This window comes from Oncorhynchus mykiss, chromosome 1 (genome assembly GCF_057628025.1).
Source record: "Oncorhynchus mykiss isolate SJ-2025 chromosome 1, ASM5762802v1, whole genome shotgun sequence".
NCBI classification, from domain to species: Eukaryota; Metazoa; Chordata; class Actinopteri; order Salmoniformes; family Salmonidae; genus Oncorhynchus; species Oncorhynchus mykiss.
This window is the reverse complement of record NC_143022.1, coordinates 19,200,174-19,218,757: the sequence shown is the minus strand read 5'-3', so window position 1 is coordinate 19,218,757 and position 18,584 is coordinate 19,200,174. Positions and strand designations below refer to the sequence as shown.

At 40.8% G+C, this 18,584-nt stretch overlaps 1 protein-coding gene across 2 annotated transcripts in view; it reads right to left on the bottom strand.

The window, feature by feature from the left end:
• Positions 1-3,017: 3,017 nt before the first annotated feature.
• The window catches only part of slc5a5 (solute carrier family 5 member 5), a 30,875-nt gene continuing 15,308 nt past the window's right edge, over positions 3,018-18,584 (bottom strand). The window contains exons 1-15 of one of the 2 annotated variants that reach the window (XM_021573106.3): positions 15,450-15,654; positions 11,439-11,864; positions 11,155-11,220; positions 10,914-10,965; positions 10,656-10,723; positions 10,393-10,547; positions 10,136-10,276; positions 8,811-8,940; positions 8,285-8,373; positions 8,076-8,188; positions 7,829-7,899; positions 7,531-7,617; positions 7,034-7,236; positions 6,690-6,793; positions 3,018-5,334 (exon numbers count right to left, since the gene is read on the bottom strand). In XM_021573106.3, the coding sequence (XP_021428781.3) occupies positions 5,132-5,334; positions 6,690-6,793; positions 7,034-7,236; positions 7,531-7,617; positions 7,829-7,899; positions 8,076-8,188; positions 8,285-8,373; positions 8,811-8,940; positions 10,136-10,276; positions 10,393-10,547; positions 10,656-10,723; positions 10,914-10,965; positions 11,155-11,220; positions 11,439-11,804 (1,848 nt within the window). In that variant the 5' untranslated portion in view covers positions 11,805-11,864; positions 15,450-15,654 and the 3' untranslated portion in view covers positions 3,018-5,131. Of the gene's footprint in view, positions 5,335-6,689; positions 6,794-7,033; positions 7,237-7,530; positions 7,618-7,828; positions 7,900-8,075; positions 8,189-8,284; positions 8,374-8,810; positions 8,941-10,135; positions 10,277-10,392; positions 10,548-10,655; positions 10,724-10,913; positions 10,966-11,154; positions 11,221-11,438; positions 11,865-15,449; positions 15,655-18,584 lie in introns of those variants that run through there. The other variant, XM_021573060.3, reaches the window with a different exon arrangement.

Here is an 18,584-nt window from a genome sequence, read left to right as displayed (position 1 = left end):
CTAATCACCTGTTCACACACCTGTATGTGATTATCACACACTATTTAGTTCAGTTCTTTGCACCCCATCACTGTAAGGTATTGTTTGTTTCTTCTTTCAGAGCGCTGGTTGTCCTCGTGATTTACTCCTCCCATGTATGATAGTTTTTGCCTGATCTCCCAGACTACAATACTAGCCTTTTCCCAGCCTGTACTGTTGCCCTTTTGGACCCCTGTGTATGACCTTCTGCCTGCCCCTGGACCCAGCTACCTGCCTCCTCCTGTGGTCCTTCGCTATAAACACCTGCTGTGCCCTGCGCTTGAAACCATCTCTCTGTCTCCCTTCGTGTTCATTACACCAACTACTTTAATTACTTTTTCATTGGCAAGACAATCAAACTTAGGAATGACATCCCAGCAACAAACGCTGACACTACATATCCTAGTATATCTGACCAAATTATGAAAGATAAGTGTTGTGCTTTTGAATTCCGTAGAGTGTGTTTAAGAGGTGAAATAATTATTGTTGTCTATCAACAATAAGCCACCGGGGTCTGGATGTAAAATTACTGAGGATAATAGCAGACGATTTTGCCACATCTTCAATTTAAGTATACTAGCAAGTGTGTTCCCTCAGGTCTAGAGGAAAGAAAAAGTCATTCCGCTACCCAAGAATAGTAAAGCCCCCTTTACTGACTCAAATAGCCTGTTACCAACCCTTAGTAAACTTCTGGAAAAAATTGTGTTTGACCAGATACAATTCTATATTTTACAACAGACTTGGCTGTATACCCCATAGTATATTGTGGATGAAGAGTTACTTTTCTAACAGAACAGAGAAGGTGTTCTTTAATGGAAGCCTCCCCAACATAATCCAGGTAGAATCAGGAATTCCCCACGGTAGCTGTTTAGACCCCTTACTTTTTTCAATATTCACTAACGAGCTACTACTGGCTTTGAGTAAAGCCAGTGAGTCTACAGTGCCTTGCGAAAGTATTCGGCCCCCTTGAACTTTGCGAACTTTTGCCACATTTCAGGCTTCAAACATAAAGATATAAAACTATTTTTTTGTGAAGAATCAACAACAAGTTGGACACAATCATGAAGTGGAACGACATTTATTGGATATTTCAAACTTTTTTAACAAATCAAAAACTGAAAAATTGGGCGTGCAAAATTATTCAGCCCCTTTACTTTCAGTGCAGCAAACTCTCTCCAGAAGTTCAGTGAGGATCTCTGAATGATCCAATGTTGACCTAAATGACTAATGATGATAAATACAATCCACCTGTGTGTAATCAAGTCTCCGTATAAATGCACCTGCACTGTGATAGTCTCAGAGGTCCGTTAAAAGCGCAGAGAGCATCATGAAGAACAAGGAACACACCAGGCAGGTCCGAGATACTGTTGTGAAGAAGTTTAAAGCCGGATTTGGATACAAAAAGATTTCCCAAGCTTTAAACATCCCAAGGAGCACTGTGCAAGCGATAATATTGAAATGGAAGGAGTATCAGACCACTGCAAATCTACCAAGACCTGGCCGTCCCTCAAAACTTTCAGCTCATACAAGGAGAAGACTGATCAGAGATGCAGCCAAGAGGCCCATGATCACTCTGGATGAACTGCAGAGATCTACAGCTGAGGTGGGAGACTCTGTCCATAGGACAACAATCAGTCGTATATTGCACAAATCTGGCCTTTATGGAAGAGTGGCAAGAAGAAAGCCATTTCTTAAAGATATCCATAAAAAGTGTAGTTTAAAGTTTGCCATAAGCCACCTGGGAGACACACCGAACATGTGGAAGAAGGTGCTCTGGTCAGATGAAACCAAAATTTAACTTTTTGGCAACAATGCAAAACGTTATGTTTGGCGTAAAAGCAACACAGCTCATCACCCTGAACACACCATCCCCACTGTCAAACATGGTGCTGGCAGCATCATGGTTTGGGCCTGCTTTTCTTCAGCAGGGACAGGGAAGATGGTTAAAATTCATGGGAAGATGGATGGAGCCAAATACAGGATCATTCTGGAAGAAAACCTGATGGAGTCCTGCAAAAGACCTGAGACTGGGACGGAGATTTGTCTTCCAACAAGACAATGATCCAAAACATAAAGCAAAATCTACAATGGAATGGTTCAAAAATAAACATATCCAGGTGTTAGAATGGCCAAGTCAAAGTCCAGACCTGAATCCAATCGATAATCTGTGGAAAGAACTGAAAACTGCTGTTCACAAATGCTCTCCATCCAACCTCATTGAGCTCGTGCTGTTTTGCAAGGAGGAATGGGAAAAAATGTCAGTCTCTCGATGTGCAAAACTGATAGAGACATACCCCAAGCGACTTACAGCTGTAATCGCAGCAAAAGGTGGCGCTACAAAGTATTAACTTAAGGGGGCTGAATAATTTTGCACGCCCAATTTTTCAGTTTTTGATTTGTTAAAAAAGTTTGAAATATCCAATAAATGTCGTTCCACTTCATGATTGTGTCCCACTTGTTGTTGATTCTTCACAAAAAAATAGTTTTATATCTTTATGTTTGAAGCCTGAAATGTGGCAAAAGGTCGCAAAGTTCAAGGGGGCCGAATACTTTCGCAAGGCACTGTAGTTTACATGTTGTGAACAATCTATGCCAATCCTGTCTGTTTTGCCCCATACAGTAGTTGCGCACTCGTCGGTTTTGTTGCTAATCAATCATCCAGTCTATATTCCTGGATTTCAAAGAATGTCCCTGAGCATAAAGCTACATCTCAATAGTCTAAAGTGGATTCCTATACTTGTCTCCTTTCATCTGCACTGAAGGAAAGTGAAGGCATTATAATAAAAAACTGCTGGGAATGTCCATTCATCTGTCCAGTTCTTTCATATCAGATTTTTGTTTTAGCTTATATCAGGAGGAAAGGAGACTAGGCGATATGATGCGTCAACACTTTGGTTTCGGGATGCTCTCATTGGGTTTCATGTTTATCATCGCCACGGTTGGAATTGCAGGTGTGTGTGTAGCTGATAAGGCATGTGGACAGAACCATAATGGACTCCTTTGTGAAAGGTCCTTTGATCAATGACAAAAAAACGTCTGCAGCTTTATTTGACTCTATTGATTGATTCCATTCAACTGAATGCCAACTGACTAAAATTAAATGAAAACATTTCCATTCTACTTAAGTGTTGCTATAACTGTGTACTTGCATGGTAGTTACATAGGCAGCTACTGTAAAACTGTAGTGTTTAGTCAGACATTGTTATATTGCTTACAACTATGTAACATAGTATAATTCATGACAGACCAAGGTCAAAATGCTTTCAAATAGTTGAGCTGCACTTGATTTAGTGTTCCCGGTACTGTCCCAAAAGTGCATACTCCAAGCTAAATCAGTATTTATCTAGGTCTGCTATATCCCCTTATATAACCACAACCTCATTTTAAAATGAAAGACCATGTGTCCTATCCAAAATATTCTATTCAAAACCCATGATATGAACATATACTGGCTACCTCAGCTAATTGTACATGATGTACATGTTGCTGAAGAACCTCAATTAAACTGCTGTGCCTGAGGATGACAATTTCTGTCCCTTTCGATATAGAGATATACAGTACCAGTCAAAAGTTGACACACCTACTCATTCAAAGGTTTTTCTTTATTTTTACTATTTTCTACATTGTAGAATAATAGTGAAGACTTCAAAACCATGAAATAACACATATGGAATCATGTATCCAAAAAAAGTGTTAAACAAAACCAAAATATATTTTATGTTTGAGATTCTTCAAAGTAGCCACCCTTTGCCTTGATGACAGCTTTGCACACTCTTGGCATTCTCTCACTCAGCTTCATGAGGTAGTGCTTTGTTAATTTGTGGAAAATAATGAGTTTGAGCCAATCAGTTGTGTTGTGACAAGGTAGGGGTGGTATACAGAAGATTGCCCTATTTGGTAAAATACCAAGTCCATATTATGGCAAGAACAGCTCAAATAAGCAAAGAGAAATGACAGTCCATCATTACTTTAGACCTGGAGGTCAGTCAATCCGGAAAATGAAAAGAACTTCGAAAGTTTCTTCAAGTGCTGTGATAAAAACCATCAAGTGCTATGATGAAACTGGCTCTCATGAGGACCGTCACAGGAAAGGAAGACCCAGAGTTATCTCTGCTGCAGAGGATAAGTTCATTAGAGTTACCAGCCTCAGATATTGCAGCACAAATAAATGCTTCATAGAGTTCAAGTAATAGACACATCTAAACATCAACTGTTCAGAGGAGACTGCGTGAATCAGGCCTTCATGGTTGAATTGCTGCAAAGAAACCACTACTAAAGGACACTAATAATAAGAAGAGACTTACTTGGGCCAAGAAACACAAACAATGGACATTACACCAGTGTCAATCTTTCCTTTGGTCTGATGAGTCCAAATTTGAGGTTCCAACTGCCGTGTCTTTGTGAGACGCAGAGTAGGTGAACGGATGATCTCCACATGTGTAGTTTCCACCGTGAAGCATGGAGATGTGACATTGCTTTGCTGGTGACACTGTCTGTAAAGTATTTAGAATTCAAGGCACACTTAACCAGCATGGTTACCACTGCATTCTGCAGCGATAAACCATCCCGTCTGGTTTGTGCTTAGTGGGACTATCATTTGTTTTTCAACACGACAATAACCCAACATACCTCCAGGCTGTGTAAGGGCTATTTGACCAAGAAGGAGAGTGATGGAGTGCTGCTTCAGATGACCTGGCCTCCACAATCACCCGACCTAAACCTAATTGAGATTGTTTGGGATGAGTTGGACCATAGAGTGAAGAAAAAGCAGCCAACAAGTGCTCAGCATTTGTGGGAACTCCTTCAAGACTGTTGAAAAAGCATTCCAGGTGAAGCTGGTTTTGAGAATGTCTAGAGTGTGCAAAGCTGTCGTCAAGGCAAAGGGAGGCAACTTTGAAGAATATAAAAATATTTTTAGATTTGTTCAACACTTTTTGGTTACTACATGATTCCATGTGTGTTATTTCATAGTTTTGATGTCTTCACTATTATTATACAATGTAGAAAATAGTAAAATAAAGAAAAACCCTTAAATGAGTACGTGTCCAAACTTTTGTCTGGTACTGTGTGTGTGTGTGTGTGTGTGTGTGTGTGTGTGTCCACCTCTCTTCTCTCAAAGCTCTCTATACTTTATTGGGGAACATTGAGTTAAGGTAGTTTTCCGCGCAGCGCTCAGGGCCTCTTTTTCACCAACATCTTCATTGTGCAAGTGGTGTAGAGGCACTATCTGTGGATTGTCCATCTGACTGTCCAGGGTTTTCTGTTGTAAATCCCACCAGAGCAAGCCAGGGTCAATGGTATTTCTCTTGGTAGGTCCTGTTTAAACAGAAAACATAATTTTACATACACACACACACGAAGTATTCAGACCCCTTCCCTTTTTCCACATTTTGTTAGGTTACAGCCCTATTCTGGATTAAATTAAATTTTTCTTCCTCAATCTACACACAATACCCTATAACGACAAAGCAAAAACAGTTTTGTAGAATATTTTGCTAATTTATAAAAATATATCTATTTTTTAAATACTTTATTTACATCAGTATTCATACCCTTTGCTGTGAAATTCTAAATTGAGCTCAGGTGCATTCTGTTTCCATTGATCATCCTTGATGTTTCTACAACTTGATTGGAGTCCACATGTGGTTAATTCAATTGATTGGACATGATTTGGAAAGGCACACTCCTGTCTATATAAGGTCCCATAGTTGACAGTGCATGTCAGAGCAAAAACCAAGCCATGAGGTCGAAGGAATTGTCCGTAGAGCTCCGAGACAAGATTGTGTCGAGGCACAGATATGGGGCAGGGTAAGAAAAAATGTCTGCAGCAAGGAAGGTCCCCAAGAACAGAATAGCCTCCATCATTCTTAAATGGAATAAGTTTGGAAACACCAAGACTCTTCCTAGAGCTGGCTGCCTGGCCAAACTGAGCAATCGGGGCAGAAGGGCCTTGGTCAGGGTGGTGACCAAGAACCTGATGGTCACTCTGACAGAGCTCCAGAGTTCCACTGTGGAGATGGGAGAACCTTCTAGAAGGACAACCATATCTGCAGATATGCAGAAAAGCGCTCTAGAGCAGGTTAGGACCTCAGACTGAGGTGAAGGTTCACCTTCCAACAGGACAACGACCCTAAGCACACAGCCAAGACAAAGGAGCAGAGGCTTCGGGACAAGTCTCTGAATGTCCTTGAGTGGCCCAGCCAGAGCCCGGACTTGAACCCAATCTAACATCTCTGGAGAAACCTGAAAATAGCTGTGCAGCGACGCTCTCCATCCAACCTGACAGAGCTTGAGAGGATATGCAGAGCAGAATATGAGAAACTCCTCAAATACAGGTGTGCTAAGCTTGTAGCATCATACCCAAGAAGAATCAAGGCTGTAATCACTTCCTAAGGTGCTTCAACAAAGTACTGAGTAAAGGGTCTGAATACTTATGTAAATCTGCAAAAAAACTGTTTTTGCTTTGTCATTATAGGGTATTGTGTAGGTTGAGGTAAAAAAAAATGGAATCAATTGTAGAATAAGGCTGTAATGTAACAAAACTTGGAAAAGGTCAAGGGGTTTGAATACTTTCCGAATGCACTCTATGTCTGTCTGAGCTGAATGGTCAAGACATGGTATTAAACGATAAAAACATTGAGGAAATGATAAATAAATCATACTTTTATTACCTGTTGCATAGCTCACAGCTACCCCAACCAGCACCACTGAAATTGTCCCCACGGCACCAAAGTAGAGGTAGGACATGGAATAAAAGTTCTGCAGACTCGTCCGTCTGTGGAGAAATGTTTCCTTGGTCAGCGTACCTCATAAGGCCAAGAGCCTTTCCTAACCATATGACCAGACCAGGAACATCTGGGCCGTAAACTATCCAACATTCAAGATAAGAGACAAGTTATTGAGTTATGAACACTTTAATGAGATATATGATTGATGATAATAACACACTTTTGCTACTTCTACTGGTGGTACTACTCTCAATTTGTTAGTATGTCTCTCCATAGGTCTTCCTCACCCATGTTGATATAGGGGAAGCGGCGTGGAGGCGGAGGGTGTGTCCATGCCCAGGCTGCTGTTGACTGTGCTGTTACTTGATGGACACTGATCTGTATAGGTGGGCAGGACTCCCATGGTCTGCAGACTGGGAGGATGGAGAGTTGATCCAATGACCAGCCACAAGGAGATGGAGAAGCCCACCGCCACGCCACTAAACACGCCCTAAAGACAAAAGTAATATAATCTCTGAAGGCAATCAGTCATTATGGAATTCTCTGGAATGAGCTAAAACAAAACTGTGGTATTAGCTGTACAAATAATCTTCCTATGGAGGGTTAGAATTAAAAAGGTGAAAAAGGGTACGGGTCAATACCCCCATATCAAATCATGGCACCCTCCTAAGCATCAAAATATAATCATGGATGGACACCCCTGTAACTCTTATTACATGAGCAGCTGATCTTCTCTCTCTTCCCAAATGTTCCCATTGTGCAAACAGCATCTTGTCCAACTCACCGGCCTGTTACTAGCGGGAACAAACATCCCCAGGACGAAAGCCCCAAGGAGTGGGCCACTGACCACTCCCATGACTGTGAAGGACCCCTGAGGAGGAGAAGAATAGGGACAATGTGACACTGGACAAATCCTTCATTATTCTCAGTCCCCAAGGCTTATGGCTGTATGTCAGGACAGCATTTTGGTACACTTGTATTGGTGTCCATAAGAAAGCCTTTTGTGTACCTGATCTGAGTCCGTGGCCTACAGAGACTTTAAACATGAGGAGGAATGTAATATGGTGAAGGGAGGAACCTACTTGAAGAACTCCCCAGTCCAAGAAGGATGAGAGAGCAGCCACCGTGATACATCCAGCCCCATACATGAAAGCTAAAACACAGCGACACATTAGATGCTACAACTCCAGCTTGATAAGGTCACATTGTTTTGTACCACATTGGTTTTTGTACCAAATTATTAAATAATCAAACTATTTAGGGCGTTTTTCACTTTAGAGAAAGAGTTGCTGACCTAATACAAAAATATAACTTTAAAATTGCACTTACACAGCCCTCTGGAAATTAAAATCAACCTCTTCTGTGACATGTTGGCTAGAGTTGGTTTCAGTAGATCATCCATGGTAACAGCTGCCATAGCGTTGATGCTGGTGGAGGCGGTACTGTAAAGCAGTGAATTACCAGCAATGATGTCATCAGTGGTGTCAGTCACATGCTGATTTATGACTTGATGCATATTACAGATAGGGATTGGATACCTCAGGGTGCCACTGTATGCACAAGCCAGAAAAAGTCCGGGAAAGCCAGGGTGGTCTTGAAAGATGTCCAGCACCAAGTATGGCATATACTTTGAAAGAGAGAAGAGGGGAAATGTATGAAAACCCAAATATTAACACAAGCGCAATCATTTCATAAAAAGGGAGAAAATAAAATGTTTACAATTCTGTGAAAGTTCATTGGGTGCATTTACTTTAGCTCTCCTGGTACCTCAAGTGGATGTAGATTTCACTTTAGGACCACCCCTTTAGGACCACCCCTTTAGAACCACCCCTTTAGAACCACCCCTTTAGAACCACCCCTTTAGAACCACCCCTTTAGAACCACTCCGGTCCCTGAATACCCCCAACAGTACACATTTTATTGTAGTCCTTGTCAAGCACACCTGATTCAACTTGTCAACTAACCATCAGGCCCTCAATGAGTTGAATCAGGTATGTTTGTCTGAGGCTACAAAAGTTGGGAACCACTGGTGTAGATTGTAGTAGTTATATCATTACTCATTACCTGGTCTGGAGCAGCAATCTTTCCAGACTTCAAAGGGTCACAGTGGGAGTACAAGGCAAACATGACAATGCCGCAGGTGGCTGCACTGCCTACAACGAGACACAAGCCCACTTGGTTGACAAACAACGCCCTGCAGAGAAGGATAAGCAAACATCTACATTTAGTCCAGTACAGCCTTGTGGGACATTATTTTTCAGCAAACATCCTTGTTTTATATTATTGGTCAATAGACAGTGTTTTATCCTCCTTGTTACCAAACAGTTGAATTATCATAAATTATCTTTTCCAGGGCCCATATTCATAAACAGTTTCAGAGTAGGAGTGCTGACCTTATTCATTATATAATAAAGGGTAAAACTGATCCTAGATCAGCACTCGTTATCCGAGGATCACACATTATGAATAAGGACCCTGGTCTTGTGGGTAAGACATGGACACCCTTCCCTCTAGTCCAACTAATCTTGTATTGGGACAGGGACTGTGCTGGACTGCCATCATTTGAGTGATGGTCTAAACCAGGGCTCTCCATCCCTGTTCCTGGAGAGCTACTGTCCTGTACGTTTTTTCACTCCAACCCTATTCCTGGAGAGCTACTGTCCTGTACCTTTTTCACTCCAACCCTAATCTAGCACACCTGATTCTAACAATCAGCTGGTTGAATCAGGTTAGTTACAACGGAGGTTGGATTGAAAACCTACAGGAGAGTAGCTCTCCAGGAACAGGGTTGGAGAGCCCTTGTGTAAACATATTCTGAACATTTTTCTTACAGAAGTGCTGTGCGTCTTATAAAGTAAAGTGAGTCATTCTGGAGTGATTTGGGAATCATTACATCCTTCTGGTTATAATTACTCTGAACATTCCTATCAGTAATCAGCCTTTCATGTGTGAAGTGATTGTGATTTGTGGCTCTTATTTGTAAATAATAAAAACACCACTGCTCATTTGACTTACTGTATAACAAACTATTGAACATGCACCGTGCTTCTCTTAACGTTCATTTGATAGCCTGTATGCGTCAGGGTTCCTTAGTATTTCAGAACTCCCCTTTGCTTCTGTATAAACCAAGGGGTTGCGTATTACCAGTTTATTTTATTTCATTTCCTGTAACTACTGGTCCAGTTGGTTACAGTTATATTCCTCTCTTTTTTATATAGGAAGGTCTAAAGAATCTAGAATCTGCTTTAATTCATTGGCAGCGTTAAAAATATATTAATACATTTCACAAAATGTGAATTTGCATATGATCTTAATCTTAGCTTTATCTTATGTGAAAATAAGAATCTGATCCAGCATAGGCTTTGCTGAAAGTGGATGTCTGCACTCACCACTGGGCCTGTCGCTCAGTTCTGCAGGAGATGTAGCGTTGTACCTGTGCCTGGTTCACACCATACATGGACAGCCACAACAGCGTACCGCCAACAGTAAAGCTCCAGAATGTGTATCGCCTCCTTGGGTCGAAGTCAAAACTGATCAAAAGAGAAGGTATTGATGGTGTAGTAATGGTAAGTGTGATTTTTGGGGGTGATTGTGCAATGGATAGCTGAAAGGCATATTGTTAGTTGAATAAAAAGCAGTTTTTTACTCATTAAAGTTAATTCGTGATCCATTGTTGGCAATCTCCAAAACCATTGCTGGCCCACCAACCAAAACAGTGCCCTGGACGAAGATGGCGATGAAGCCAGAGAGCATGACCAGGATCTGGAACACGTCTGTCCAGATGACTGCTTTCATGCCCCCCTGTGGTGCGGAGGACAGACAGACAGATAAGATAGATTCAGAGTAGCACCCTGCGCTAATACAGTCTATTTACTATGAAGTATGGAGAAGGAGTTCTCTAAGTCTTACCAATGTGGTGTAAAAAGTACAAATGAACCCAGTTGAGAAGAGGGATGCCCACATATTGAGCCCAGTGGCTGGAATACAATAATTAAAACATATTAATAACAATTGTACGTAACACATTGATAATGTATCTCACACACACAGGTGGTATAGAGCATTATAACACTTACTAAGCCTTCACAACAGCTCATGGTCTCTATAGTCATACATGCATTTATAAAGAATTACATACACATTATTGTGCTTCTCCAGAGATCATACCTTGGCTCAGGATTAAGGCTGGAGCATAGATCACAATTCCTGTGTAGAGCAGCTGGAAAGAAATGATCAAGTATAAATCAATGGCTAATTGACAGTATATGTTATACACACACACATATCTAATATGTATGTATGTATGTATGTATGTATGTATGTATGTGTACACATTCTGATCTCAACATTATGCATAAAGTCATATGAGGACGACTTTGCGCATGCTCTATCAGTTTGCCTTACTTACTGTTGAGACTATAAACTGGACACTTCCAAGCAGCTGCATCTCTCTGCCAAATCTCATCTTGAGGTACTGTGACAGCAAAGCAAAGAGTAATTGTAACAAAACAGTATCCTTCCACACATACTGTTCTTCCTATCCCTCCCTCTGCCTTCCCCACACACACAAACATTTCAAGTTCAACAGTTGCTAGGCCATAACCCTATTTCTTAATTGCGTAGATCTAGTAGCTATGTGTTGTATGTGCATGGCATCTCTATGGATGCTGTCAATGTAAAGGGTAACAAAACCTCATTGGTGCTGGTGATACCAAGGCGGTAGAACACTGGCAGGAACAGGTATGCAGTCAGACAGGAGTTGATGGTTTGCCCAAGGCACATGTATAGGAACTTAAAACCATAGAGGGAGGCTTCAGCTGGCACTCCCAGGACCTGGACAGCTGACATGAAGCTGGCACACAGTGACATTCCCACGGGTATGACTGGCATACTACGGCCACCGGTGAAGAAGTCATCCACCTTAGCATCACCCGGTTTCTTCTTCAGGGCCTGGAACAGCCCAATTCCCATGGAAACGAGCAGCATGGCAGCAAAGACGACGTAGTCTGCCAGGACAAAGCCTGGTCGGGGTCGTTCGGGGATATGTTCTCCATCCATTGCTTTGTCCTCCTTGTCGTGTTGGATGGTAGAATCAGATGCTCCAGGTGTTTCTTGGGACTGAATAGGATGTATGCATAATGAATATAAATTACGACGTAGAGGATATGATACAGCACCTTTAAACTGCTGTTTTGACCTTTCAACTGCAATTGGTGCATCTGATAAAAGGTTGCTAGGAAAAATGTATTGAATGAAAGAAACTTTACATTTACAGATAAAATGAGTCCCAGTCATATATAGTGCCTTCAGAAAGTATTCACAACCCTTTCCTTTTTCCAAATGGATACACATACAGTTCCTTTTTTTAAATGGATACAGACAGTTGAAGTCAGAAGTTTACATACACCTTAGCCAAAATCATTTATACTCAGTTTTCCTGACATTTAGTCCTAGTAAGAATTCTATGTTTTAGGTCAGTTAGGATCACCACTATATTTTAAGAATGTGAAATGTCAGAATAATAGTACAGAGAATGTATTTATTTCATGATTTATTTCTTTCATCACATTTCTAGTGGGTCAGAAGTTTACATACACTCAATTAGTATTTGAAGTTGGGTGAATTTTGGCCCATTCCTCCTGACAGAGCTGGTGTAACTGAGTCAGGTTTGTAGGCCTCCATGCTCACACGCGCTTTTTCAGTTCTGCCCACACATTTTCTATAGGATTGAGGTCAGGGCTTTGTGATGGCCACTCCAATACCTTGACTTTGTTGTCCTTAAGCCATTTTGTCACAACTTTGGAAGTATGCTTGGGGGTCATTGTTCATTTGGAAGAACCATTTGCGACCAAGCTTTAACTTCCTGACTGATGTCTTGAGATGTTGCTTCAATGTATCCACATAATTGTCCTTCCTCTTGATGCCATATATTTTGTGACGTGCACCAGTCCCTCCTGCAGCAAAGTACCCCCACATCATGATGCTGCCACCCCCGTGCTTCACGGTTGGAATGGTGTTGTTCGGCTTGCAAGCCTCCCCCTTTTTCCTCCAAACATAACAATGGTCATTATGGCCAAACAGTTATATTTTTGTTTCATCAGACCAGAGCACATTTCTCCAAAAAGTACGATCTTTGTCCCCATGTGCAGTTGCAAACCGTAGTCTGGCTTTTTTGTGGCAGTTTTGGAGCATGGCTTCTTCCTTGCTGAGCGGCCGTTCAGGTTATGTTGATATAGGACTCATTTTACTGTGGATATAGATACTTTTGTAACCGTTTCCTCCAGCATCTTCACAAGGTCCTTTGCTGTTGTTCTGGGATTGATTTGCACCTAAGTACGTTCATCTCTAGGAGACAGAACGCTCCTCCTTCCCGAGCGTTATGACGGCTGCGTGTTTATACTTGCGTACTATTATTTGTACAGATGAACGTGGGGCCTTCAGGTGTTTGGAAGTTGCTCCCAAGGATGAACCAGACATGTGGAGGTCTACAAAAAAAAATTCTGAGGTCTTTGCTGATTTTTCAATTTCCCATGATGTCAAGTAAAGAGGCACTGAGTAGACCTTTAAATACATTCACCGGTACACCTCCAATTGACTCAAATGATGTCAATTAGCCTATCAGAAGCTTCTTAAGTCCTGATATCATTTTCAGGAATTTTCCAAGCTGTTTAAAGGCACAGTCAACTTAGTGTATGTAACTTCTGACCCACTGGCAATGTGATACAGTGAATTATGAGTGAAATAATCTTTCTGTAAACAATTGTTGTAAAAATTACTTGCGTCATGCACAAAGTAGATGTCCTAACCGACTCTCCAAAACTATAGTTTGTTATCAAGAAATTTGTGGAGTGGTTGAAAAACGAATTAATGACTCCAACCTAAACTGTAAACATCCGAATTCAACTGTAATACCCCATATTGTTTTTATTATTATTATTAAATGTCTGGAGTCAATAATTATTCTACCCCTTTGTTATGGCAAGTCTAAATAAGTTACTGTGTAAACAACTTCACCGACCACCGAAATCCTAGAAGTCGTTTGTGCTTAAGTCAAAATTGCATGGTTCATGATTCTTTTTCTCAGGCCAATCAGAACGGTTTGAATGTGTTCCGATTCAAGAAGTTGTTGAGGTGGAAGCAAATCTATTCTCATTGCAGAGAAGACATGTTAGTGGGCATGGTGTGTTTCCAGAGCGATGTGGATGGGTAGCCAGGCAAGTTTGACATCGCAACCAGCGGCTTCTATAGCCAGCGTGACAGTGTGGGAATTTGGCAGTTTGGGTTATTACCTATTATGACCCCATTCCTGAAAGCGAAGACTCCCAGGAACTTACAGAGCTCCAAAAGTATTGTGACAGTGAATGTGTTGTTGTTATGGCTCTGTACTCCAACACTTTGGATTTGAAATGATACAATGACTGAGGTTAAGTGCAGATTGTCAGATTTAATTTGAGGGTATTTTCATCCATTTTGTATGAACCGTTTAGAAATTAAAGCACTTTTTGTACATAGTCCACCCATTTTAGGGGACCAAAACTATTGTGACATTCACTTACAGTTTGTGTATCAAAGTAGTCAAAAGTAGGCCAATGTCATCACAAAAATGCAGCCTAAATAACATGAATCAGTGAAGTACTCCTTCAGATAAAGATCTGTATAGCTCCTGTTCTGGCACATCATTTGATTATATGCTGAGGGTATGAAACTAAATGTTCCGGGGCTAAAGTGTTTCAATTTGAAGGGACCAAATAAAATGTTAAAGGATCTTTACATTTTTTTACTTCAATTTGTCCATGTGCCCTGAAAGAAGTCAATGGGGCCAGGAGAGACTGTCATCCACAGTTTTGTTTTGTTTCATTTCAAAAGCCACTGCTAACTGCCAAAAAAAAAAAACAATAGATAGGGGCAACCTCACCATGTTTAAAATTGCATGACCAAATCAACTCAAAAACTTGGTTCTAAGTTACTTTTACATGGTGAGCTAGTCCCTATCACTCCCATAGTTTTTTAGCTATTATTGCCTGAAGTTGGCCGTGGCTTTTGAAACAAATTTGAACCATAGATGACTGTCTCTCTTGGCCCCATGGATTACTTTCTGGGTAAATGACAAAACAGAGTCGGAAAAAGTGAAGACTAACTATATATATATTCATGAAAACTTTAACAATTGTCTGACTAAATTTGTTTGATATAGAGGAAGTCTTCATAAAGACCATCAAAAGTCATTGTACTTTGTGTTAAGTTCCATTTGTTAGGCTATTTGGTTCAAGGTGCAATACAATATTGATTATTGAATTACCTTTGCTCTAGTTTGTTCTTTTATCAATCCTTTAACATGTTCAATAATGATATCTTAGCTAGCTTGATGACAGTGGCCCTTTTTGCTTATTTTTGATTTTCAAAAAAATAACTGGATAGAAGTGCCATGGATCATGTCAAAATTGTCTAGAAATGCAGGAAATGGTGGGAAAAGAAATGTCTGGGGGAGGACCCCGCCACGTTGTCTCCCCTACCTCTAAAACCATAGTTGTGCACACTGGCACTTTTAGTGGGTTCATAAATATTGTCTCAATAACCCAACATTTGGTTATGGGACCATTATACAGGTTAAGCGGGAAACTCATTCCATTATATCCTGTATCCATGATCAGATTAAAACCACAAAACAATTTGACAAACTTGAAAAAGTTCAAATAACCTTACCTGTGTCCTCTCTAAAACTCAAATTCCCAGTCTCTGAAAACCCTTTACCTTCTAACCTTCTTCTTCTGCAGAGTTTCAATTGACAATAGCCTAAGACATTAGGACATTTTTAGAATGCCAAGTGATGACGAAGAATAGCAGCACCTTTCATTAAAAGTGGCTCTGCAAACTTGGTCTGTTACAGTGAGTGGAAGGTGCTTTGTGTGTTGAACAAGGTATTGGGGGAGGAGCAAGAGTAAAACAGGTCAGGAGGATTAGAATAAGAGGGATTTTAATAAGTTGAAATGTTCTTTATTGTCATGCTGCTGAAATTAACTAATGGGAAAGGGATGGGTTAAAAACACTGTAAATGTATCAGAATTAACACTGGTTTAGATCTTGATTGTATTTAATTGAGCATATGCAGTTCACTTTCACCTACATTTAAAATGTGCTAATATTTCAGGATTTTATAAAAACATTCAAGCTCAGTTTTATTGATGCCCATATGAGTCAACACAGGCTGAAATCCACAGACATAATATACTAATTGACATCCATAAAGAGATCAATAGGTAAAACATTTAATTACATGTCCTTGTGTATGCGGACATCTTTAAAGCAACAATCAGTAGTTAAAAAGATAAAGCATCTTCCCTGCCCCCTTTCTGTAAAAAGCTGAGGGATGGAGCTTGTGAACAAAAACACTTTTTAATTCATAGACAGAGCTTTGGGATGCAAGGACTGACCATCCATGATATCACTTATGATTTCATAAGTCCAAAACACAATGGAGAATATTCAACAAACTTGCTTTACAAATACATTTCACAAAGAAAGGTTGTGGTATTTGTGACTCTCCTCTTTAGCTTTAAGTTACCCTATTTTACAAATAGTACAGGTTAATTATGTTTCATGCTACAAATCACCTTTACATGGGAGTCTTGAGTTCCCATTGAATGCATTTCACAATATTAGTTTAGCCATAAAGGGTCTGAACACCAAAAGTACAGGAGATCCGGCAGTATAAATGTCTTGGAAAACTCATACAACACACCACGACTCAGCTTATGTCACAATACTAGTTGTCGCAATGCCTCTTTGAAGACTATCCAACTGAATACAGCTGCACTTGACAACTGAGAATTGTATGACTCCTGATATAGTATCACTTCACTAGCTCTGGCTGACTAACAGCTACCGTCAAGGCTCCAAAAACTTACACATACCTAAGTGACTTGTTTGCTTCTTCCCTACAAGCCTACACAATTGGTCCCTTTACCAGCTGCCAAATATCTGGTACGTCATCCAATATTGGAGAAAACAGCTGGTTGCAGAGTTGTATCGACAATGTGTACAAAAAAAAAAAAGTGTACTCTGAAGACTTTTGTAAGCCCTTAAAGGGTCCCGAAAAGATTCCGATTCCCATGTAAAATCAGTATTTTGAGTGACTAAAATATCACCTAATATTTTTGGGGAACAGAAATGCTCTAAAATGTGGGAAAACTTTTGTTTGAAGAGACAGGCTGATTGAGCGGGAAGCTTATATCCATGAGCTCGCCTTGACTGACAGTTCTTTGAAACAGCTATGTTAAGAAACTTGGATGTAGTGAGAAGTGTTGCAGTAATATCATCTTAAGCAAATTTGGTGATACACAAAGCAACATTGAAATTGCGTCAATGATGCCCATTTTTATTAAAACATTTTAGACATCTCTCATTTGGCATGTCTCTTATGATGCGGTTCACTGCAGCACTGAGGGATGTGTTGACATTTGTATTTATTATGGATCCCCATTTGCTGCTGCCAAAGCAAATAATACAATTATTAAACATTAAAAGGCATAGGTGTGAGGGTTGACGAGGACAAGGCTGGAGATCACTCTGTCATGCTGATTGAGTTCGAATAACAAACTGGAAGCTTCAAAAGAAGGGTGATGCTTGGAATCATTGTTCTTCCTCTGTCAATCATGGTTACCTACAAGGAAACACGTGCCGACATCATTGCCTTGCACAAAAAGGGCTTCCCCAGGCAAGGATATTGCTGCCAGTAAGATTGCACCTAAATCAACCATTTATCGGATCATCAAGAACTTCAAGGAGAGTGGTTCAATTGTTGTGAAGGCGGCTTCAGGGCGCCCGAGAAAGTCCAGCAAGGGCCAGGACCATCTCTTAAAGTTGATTCAGCTGCGGGATCGGGGCACCACCAGTACAGAGCTTGCTCAGGAATGGCTGCAGGCAAATGTGAGTGCATCTGCACACATAGTGAGTTGAAGACTTTTAGAGGATGGCCTGGTGTTAAGGGCAGCAAAGAAGCCACTTCTCTCCAGGAAAAACATCAGAGAAAGACTGCAAAAGGTACAGGGATTGGACTGCTGAGGACTGGGGTAAAGTCATTTTCTCTGACGAATCCCCTTTCTGATTGTTTGGGTGCATCCGGAAAAAAGCTTGTCCGGAGAAGACAAGGTGAGCGCTACCATCAGTCCTGTGTCATGCCAACAGTAAAGCATCCTGAGACCATTCATGTGTGGGGTTGCTTCTCAGTCAAGGGTGTGGGCTCACTCACAATTTTGCCTAAGAACACAGCCATGAATAAAGAATGGTACCAACACATCCTCCGAGAGCAACTTCTCCCAACCATCCAGGAACAGTTTGGTGATGAACAATGCCTTTTCCAGCATGATGGAGCACCTTGCCATAAGGCAAAAGTGATAACTAAGTGACTCTGGGAACAAAACATTGATATGTTGGGTCCATGGCCAGGAAACTCGGGGAACAAAACATTGATATGTTGGGTCCATGGCCAGGAAACTCCCCTGACCTTAATCCCATTGAGCATCTGTGCTCAATCATCAAGAGGCGGGTGGACAAACAAAAACCCACAAATTCTGACAAACTCCAAGCATTGATTATGCAATAATGGGCTGCCATCAGTCAGGATGTGGTCCAGAAGTTAACTGACAGCATGCCAGGGAGGATTGAAGAGGTCTTGAAAAAGAAGGGTCTACACTGCAAATATTGACTCTTTGCATTAACATCATGTCGTAATTGTCAATAAAAGCCTGACACTTATGAAATGCTTGTAATTATACTTCAATATTCCATAGTAACATCTGACAAAAATATCTAAAGACACTGAAGCAGCAAACTTTGTGG